Source organism: Tauraco erythrolophus, chromosome 6, assembly GCF_009769465.1.
Source record: "Tauraco erythrolophus isolate bTauEry1 chromosome 6, bTauEry1.pri, whole genome shotgun sequence".
Taxonomy (NCBI): Eukaryota; Metazoa; Chordata; class Aves; order Musophagiformes; family Musophagidae; genus Tauraco; species Tauraco erythrolophus.
Genome location: NC_141470.1, coordinates 68,268,758 through 68,277,115, shown reverse-complemented (window position 1 = coordinate 68,277,115; position 8,358 = coordinate 68,268,758). Strand labels below are relative to the sequence as shown.

Here is an 8,358-nt window from a genome sequence, read left to right as displayed (position 1 = left end):
CCTGGCTATATATAAAGATCAACAGTGTAAACATGTCACTGTTGGGGCTCAATACAGCTACTGGAAATCCAGTCGAGGGAATCTGGGGTGTTAATCATCACAGCCTACGGCCCACACCTACCTCCAGGTAAATCCTACCCAAAAAGTCCCAGGCTGAGGCTCCCCGCTGCTTGTATTGCCCTCACAAGCCCAGTCCTTGCACCGACCACACGGCATGGACAAAGAAATGCAACACTCGAGTCTTCCAGGCAACCGCTTCACAGCTTTACCTGAGAGACAGTGAATGCCGTGAACCACAGATCAGGGAGACAAAGTGCTTAAACTCGGATATGATGGACAGCTTTTTATTTCCCAATGTTTTAATTTAACAAAGTGCTACATTCCATAGTTACAGTATGAGGAGTTGTTCTCGTCCGAAATAGAAAACCACAAGAAAGCACACGGACTGCTAATGTCACTCTATAGAAGCAGTGCAGTCCAGAGAAACCTCACCTAGAGTGAACATCTGGCACAGGAGACACCCTAAAAAATCAGCAGCTGTCAAATGCAGGCACATTTCATCAGGGCAAGAGCTGCACGTCAGGCAGGTTGGTTCCTCACGATGGAAATGGGGCTGTAGATACCAAAGCATTTGCGTGATGCCTACAATTCTGGCTTGTGCTATCAGGAAAACCCAAAACAGAGGTGAGCAACTCGTCCTGTGCCAAGTCGAGAGATTATTATTGCTGCAGCAAAGTTGCCATCACAGCTGTGCCTTTGTGTGGGGCCCCAGCTGCATTAGCAGTGTCACGAGCCACCTCTTCATTCAGGGGCTCACAGTTCACCCACTAGTGCAGAGGACAAGGAGGGCACTTCTCAGCTGCTTTTCTTGTCCTGTCTCTTTTCAACAGAATCTGCTCATTTGGCAATGCAGAAGTATGGATTAAACCAGTAGAGCGTTAAGAAACTGGAGGTTTCGGCTCCCATCTGAAACCCTCCTCCCCTCCCTGCCTGCAATGTGACAATTTCAAGCAAATGAATCAAACCCCAGGAGCTGCACAGAGAATATTTTTAAGAGCCCAATCCAAAGTCTGCTGACCTTGGATGAGAAGGGAAGGAGCTGAATGATGCTTGTGCTTTAAGAATCTCTAGAACTACACTGACGTCAGGGGCACTGCAGAAAACCCTTTCTGTGGGTTTTCTCCTACAGCCTTCACTGGGACCCAAGGCTGGTTTTGACTGTCCATCTTGCCTCCACGTTAAGAATAGCTAAGCTGAAGACACGGGGAGCCTCCAGGCTCTGGGGCAGGTGCCTGACCAAAAACAACTATTCAACAAACACCTCCACTTTGTATGGACATCGGTTGAAATCTCTTTGCACTGCTGAGTGGCTTGGAAAGTTGGACAACAGTAGAGTTCTGCCAACAAGCAGCTCTCAACCAAGGCACCTTGGTTGATGGTGTTCAGAGCCAGAGATAGGCCTGGGAGTGAAGATGGACCACAAGCAAAATCTTTGGGCAGCCCTTCTAGCTTGTACGTCTGGCTCCAGCACAGACCAGAGAGCCAACACTGAACTGTGCCTGCAGCTGGACCTCCATTCTGGCCACAACTCTCCTGCTTGCCCAGTTTCTCCCACCATACTTGCCATAAAACCACTTCGCTATTTGCAACTATTTGTCAGCCCTGCTTGCAGCACCACTGATTTGCAGCATCCCGGCCACCTATGTCATGTCCTCGTCGAGTGAAGCCTCGTTTCCTGAGGACACCAGGGCACCCAGTTGATGCACTAAAACACCACCTTCGTCATTCTGACCAGCAGCAATGCCTTTAATTTCTCAAGTTCATTATGTTGAGGAGGGCAAAGAGAGAGAGTGAAACTGACTGCCACTGTAGAAGCATAGAATCATAGAATCATAGACTTGTCTGGTTGGAAGAGACCTTCAAGATCATCGAGTCCAACCATTCACCCTGCACTGTCAGAGTCCCTAAACCATGTTCCTCAACACCAAATCCACACGGTTTTAAACACCTCCAGGGATGGGGACTCCACCACCTCCCTGGGCAGCCTGTTCCAATACTTCACAACCCTCTCTGGAAAGAAATTCTTCCTGATATCCAACCTAAATTTCCCCTGGCGTAACTTGAGGCCATTCCCTCTCATCCTGTCATTCATAATGTGGGAGAAGAGACCGATCCCCATCTCCCTACAACTTCCTTTCAGGTAATTGTAGAGAGCGATAAGGTCCCCCCTGAGCCTCCTCTTCTCCAGACTAAACAGTCCCAGCTCCCCCAGCCGCTCCTCATAGGACGAGTTCTCTAAACCGTTCACTAGTTTTTGCTCTACTCTGAATCCGCTCCAGCACCTCAACGTCCTTCTTGTAGTGAGGGGCCCAAAACTGGACACAGTACTCAAGGTGTGGCCTCACCAGTGCTAAGTACAGGGGGACAATCACTTCCCCGCTCCTGCTGGCCACACTGTTTCTGATACGAGCCAGGATTCCATTGGCTTTCTTGGCTGCTTGGGCACACTGCTGGCTCTTGTTCAACTGGCTGTCGACCAGCACCCCCAGGTCCTTCTCTGCTGTGCAGCTTTCCAGCCACACTTCCCCAAGCCTGTAACGCTGCAGGGGGTTGTGGTGGCCCAAGTGCAGGACCCAGCACTTGGTCTTGTTGAATTTCACACAGTTGGCCTCAGCCCATCGATCCAGTCTGTCCAGGTCCCTCCGTAGAGCCTCCCGACCTTCAGGCAGATCAACACTACCTCCCAATTTAGTGTCATCTGCAAACTTGCTGAGGGTGCACTCGATCCCCTCATCCAGATCATTGATAAAGATGTTAAAGAGAACAGGCCCCAACACTGAGCCCTGCGGAACACCACTGGTGACAGTCCGCCAGCTGGATTTAACTCCATTCACCACCACTCTCTGGGCCCAGCCATCCAGCCAGTTTTTGATCCAGCCAGTTTTTGACCCAGCGAAGCGTACACCTGTCCAAGCCATAGGCAGCCAGCTTCTGCAGAAGAATGTGAAAGTCACTGTCTCCCAAACTGTGGATTTATCAGCACAACAAAAAGCCACGGCACCTCCCCACCAGCCTTCTCAATCCATCAAATCAACAACCCATCCATAAAGCTCTTCCTGCGCTGCCAGAGCTGGGGTACTGACACTCACACCAGCAGCTCCGCGCAGCCATCCCTCCTCCTTCTCCTCCTGGCCAGGGAGCGCTGCGTTTTATCAGTTACTTAACACGACTTGTGCCGTTATCCCACGCTGCGCAGGCACAGCACCATTAATAGGAACACAAGAGGAGATTGTCCTTCACAGGCTGTTATTGCTCAAAACCCTGCTGATCTCCAGCTGCTTTGGTCTCACTGGTACATCTGCTCTGTTCTGCAGTATCGCTGGCAGCTCCACTTTTCCAGTGTTATTTCAGGTGTCTCTTTCAGGCTTCAGTTGCATGCAAAGGACTCAGCCGGCCCAGCTACCATCCTTTCTGCTCCAAGGCAGATTCCTTCTTGCAGAGAGGCCAATGCCCTTTGTCACTACTTATTCTCCAAGCCTCCCTGGCTGGACCACGGTAAAGCATTTCAAGAACACCTTGCTGCTGCCTAGTCTTGTTTCCAGCCTGCCTCGTGCTGTTCTTGAAAGGCAAGTCTTTCTGGAGATGATCTCCAGCAAACTGGAATGGAGAAGAAGTCATTCCACCTTGCAGCCCCCATCACGCCTGGCCAGGAACGAATCATCAAAGAGCCCAAGGGACAACATTTCCCAATTCCCAAAACTGCAAAACAGCCAGCAATGCTCAACTGGACTGTTAACACCTCCCAACCACCTCCAAGCTCCAAGAGACTTAGGAATGAGAAGGAAATAAGGAGAGATCAGTCTGGAAGGAAAACTTCTTCCTTGGACTGATCACCTGTTACAGAAGAATGAGATTTAATTTTGAGTAGAGGCACCTGGACTTCACAGTGGGCTGCCAGTCAGTGCCTGTTAAAGACATGGGGCCGCTTTTAGCAAGGCAAAATTCTCCTGGTCAAAGTTTCAGGAATGAAAAGAGAGAGATGCAAGCACTGCAGAGCCCTGGCTGGGAAAGCCTGTCCTGGAGGGATTACGGTTATGAAGACTCTCCACCACGTTGAGGGATGGGGTTTTACTGTGCCTCCCCCAACCTGCTTCTCACGGACTCAGCAGGATGAATGTGTGAGGGACCATGCACAGCTCTTAGACTGGAAGACTAGCATCAGTAGCAGCATTTTGCATACAGGTTGTCCTGCCTATCCCTCTCCAGGTGACTCAGTAGATGAGTGGGTAAGGCCTACAGGAAAGTACCTGGGCTCTGAAGAGCACTGCTTGTTCAGAGGTGAACATCCCATCTGATAACCTGATGTCCAGAGGAGGCCCTGATCCTCTCAAGAGAGAACTGAGTTTCAGGAGGGTCTTCTGAATGTCCTCTCTACCTTGCAAACCCACTCACATGCCCGCAAAACATTTGCTTACGATCATCTACATCTACCCTTTGCACACTGACACCTTTACAAGGAATGAAATCCTGCACGTGCCCCTCCTCAAACCCTCCTCCATTCCACACCTTTGGAGACTCAGTGGGATTTGATCTCAGCAGATGTGCAGTCTGGTCTTATTTGTCTAATCAGGTCTCCTCCAGCAACAATTGCTGTTCCTTGTATGAAGCATGATTCCCCACAGAACAGTGATTCCCACCTCAGAAACATGGATGTTTTGCATAAATATCCAACTGAAGTCATTTCACAACTGGAAGCAGAGATAAAGTAAGCAGCCCTTTTTCTAGCTATTTTGACAGCATTTCTGTGCAAAACATTAGTTTCTCCTGCTCGGTTTCCATAACATCTCAGACACTGGCTGTCTCCCTGTGCCACCCGGTGCTAACAGCCCAGGCACCACGGCAGCTTGCCCTCACTCCATGCCACCCTTGGGCTTCAACTCCACAACCCTCTGCAGCCATCTGTCCTACAGCTTCACCTTTTCCCCCATGGCCAAGGGTTCCCAGTGTGACCATTTTGCCTCCCCATAGCACAGACCTCTCTAGCTGCAGCTGCTGCTGGTTTCTATTAGCCACGAATCCCTCAATGCTGACAGGGACCTGCTCCACAGCCTTCGGTGCCTTTCTGCATTTGGTGGTCTGGAGACAAGACCCATCCAGATCCCCCAAAGGTGCTGCCATTCACGCAGCCTTCAGGGGCTTAAAATGCCATTTCCAGTGGGTAAAGGAGACAGATGCTCCGCTTTCACCTCTATGTGAATGCAGCCTTGTGAAAGGGATGAACCAATAGCTAGTGTCCTTCAAACAGGAGGCAGAAGCTGAAGAACCCCCTGACCTGCCTCTTCTCTCACCCACTTGCACACTGAGCAAAAGCTAAGAGATCCATGCAAGACTACCCGTCAGTAGGTGAGCGCTGGTATTTACTGTGCTGTAACAGACAGTGCTGGTTGAAAATGGACTAGGATTTTTGCTGTGAATCAAGTGTTGAGGCCATTCCTTTGTGTCTCCAAGAAGCACGGAGCAGAGCTGAAGGAAGAAAGAAGAGGTGAGAGTCGGGGAACCGAGTGCAGAAATGTGCTTCAAACTGTATCAACAACACTGTAAGTGGGCACTTCTCAGGTGGCAAGGGATACAGTTCAAGTGTATAACTCATTAATTAAGCAGAGCAGCTAATCTTAGCACTAATGAACTCTAGCTCAGGTAATGTAACACTTAAAATTAACAAATTGGACATAAGTCATTCACAGTAAAGATTTCCATTCCCAGGTTAGGTGAGAGCTATTGTTATGATTAGATTACTGCCAGCCAGGACCAAAACAGTACACCAGGGTAACAGGAAAATAATCGTCCACATGGATCAGCTCCAGCTGTAACAAGACGCGCTGCGGACCTGAATGAGGCGCCGGGTGCGAATGTGAAATCTCACTACTGTATCAAAACAAACATCACTGCGTGGTACACGTAGAGCATAGCATGCCATTTCGCCGGGGTGGTGCCGGCCACTGCTCGGTGGCTCGGGGCGGCGGAGAGCAGCGATGCAGCGGAAAGTCGCTTGTTCTTTTTCTCCCCCTCCCTTCTTTTAAAAGTCACGGGCTTTCACAAGGGCACTGCAGTCCGATTCAAAATTCATCTTCAGAGCTGTCAGCTAAGAGCATGACTCGGTCTTGCATGCTGTTAAATTCCCTCTGCTGGGGGAAGAAAAGAAACATTGAAGAGCTCCACATACAAAAAGGAAATTAAGAGCATCTGGATCCCTCCCATACTCTGACCAAGAGGTCCCAGGCACTTCAACCCAGACAAACCATAGCCATAACCAGGCTGTGCTCGCTCTACAGCCAGAATGGTTAACGGGAGAGTGGCTGGGATTGGGATTTTCCTTTGCAGTTGCCATACCTTTCTTTTATGTCTCTTTGAGCCGTTTCTCCTTCGGCGATTCATAATCTTAATGCTGTAGAGTGCTCCTAGGATAAAGAGGGCTCCGGCTATTCCGACTCCTACAGGAACCAGCATCCCTGACATGTATCCTGCCTATGTGGAAAAGAAAGAAAAGAAGAGCAGCACTCACAAGACCATCCTTTTGGAGTCGTTTTTCACCAGTCTAGGACTGCAATATATCCCTCTGCTGCTTTTGTCAAAGTTTATCACGTTTGAGTCCCTATCATCTGCGTGCATAGGACGAGCCGGGCTTCCAGGATTGCTAAGCAAGCCCCCAACCAGCCCCACTCCAGGACCAAGCTGGTAACCACCACAGCTCACTCACCATCAGCTTTGGCTAAACAGATACTTCTTTGTGACAGCTGAGACACTGCAGGTTTTGCCTGCAGTTTCTTCTCGCCTTTAGGAGAAGAAATGATTTTGGTGCAGAGTTGCAAGTGCTGAGGTGCCGTGTCTGTCAGTACAGGTGCACGTGTGAAGGAACACCTCAACCGCGCAGGGCAGGCAATCCCGAGCCACAACAAAGACCTGTGACCACCCAAACAGCTTCACTACATGCTGTGCAAAGTAGGCTGAGAGCAGCTCTGGGCTCCCCAGGTACTGCCAGCATAAATGAAGGCTCAGGTATATGTCTGGCCATGTTCCACAGAGCTCAGTCTGGAGAGCCGAGAGCTGCTGTTATGCTTTTTGACGCAAATCTGGACTAGCTGTGGCACCTCCCTGCCCACAGCCCCCTGCACTGCAGCCCTCAGGGCGGCAGGAGCAGGCAGAGGAGAGCACGGTGCAGGCAGAAGAGCCAGCGTGTCTGAGCCAGAAGACCCAGAGCAAGACAGCAGGCACCAGCTGGGGAGGAGGCAGAACAGGTGAGGAGCTGTTTTTGGAGAACGGCTGCACTGCGAAGCAGGGATGCTGACCTCCGTCGTGGGAGATGCATGGGAAAGGGACCCAACAACCTCCTGGCCAGCTCTGATTGCTGGATTGTGTCTTACCGTGGCCAAACTGCTAAATATACCTCCAGTAAAGAGTATTACACAGCTCCCATGCTCCCCAGAAACACATTGGCACGGGAATGCAAGTGTCCCGGGACACTATAGTGCCATATCTCAGCACAGGGATGGGAGAAGCTGCCCTCAACACCTGCAGCTGGATCTCTGAAGGAGCTGAAGTTGGAAAAGCCAGGCTGTGTCTACAGCTCACAGGAAGAAGCAGCAGTTTGTCCCTTCCTGGCCGAGCCCAGGCTTCATAGTCAAAATCTTTGAACCCAATGCTTTTGCTTTGCATGGGAAGGGGTCACTTGCATGAGAAGGACGATGACACAGAGGGAAGGCACGCACACCTTCAGCTGGCCTTAAGGGAAGCTCAGCAAACATAAATCAGTTCTAATTCAATAGCTATGAATTGTTTGCATTACCCAATGGAAAAAATATTTAGCATAAGTAATTTAAAATTACACATTAAACCTTTAGAATCACACACTTAAACATTTAAAATCCTTTGGAAAATATTCTTAAGTGCTTGTTATTTTATATTTTACTGTTTGAAATGAAAATTAACCCAAATGTTAAAGTGCCAAATTGCTTCAGCATCCTCCCCTAATTCAGGCTGGGGGGGCTCAATGGAGTAAGGGAGACGGGTACAGCCTGGCTCCCTCCCTCATTAGCGCTGCCTTCATTCACACTGCGGCAACGGAGTCCTCTGCAGTGGCACTACAGCTTTACTCTTCACCATCTACACCCCCCAAAATAGATTTACACCTGCCAAGGGACACACACACACAATTCAGGGGACTTATCAGACAGCTCTTAGCAAGCCTCAGTCCATTGCTTACAATCACTCATCTTCATCTGCATTCCCAAACTGCAACACAACCTAAACACACATGCTTACATTGTAATTGCTTTTCTGTCATAATCCTGGGGGAAAAAA

The 8,358-nt window shown here is 49.8% G+C and overlaps 1 protein-coding gene across 2 annotated transcripts in view; it reads right to left on the bottom strand.

The window, feature by feature from the left end:
- Window positions 1–6,116: 6,116 nt before the first annotated feature.
- The window catches only part of ARMH4 (armadillo like helical domain containing 4), a 62,711-nt gene continuing 60,469 nt past the window's right edge, over window positions 6,117–8,358 (bottom strand). For both annotated transcript variants that reach the window (XM_086613964.1, XM_086613965.1), the window contains 2 exons: window positions 6,391–6,525; window positions 6,117–6,185 (listed from right to left, as the gene is read on the bottom strand). In XM_086613964.1, the coding sequence (XP_086470090.1) occupies window positions 6,117–6,185; window positions 6,391–6,525 (204 nt within the window). The remainder of the gene's footprint in view (window positions 6,186–6,390; window positions 6,526–8,358) is intronic.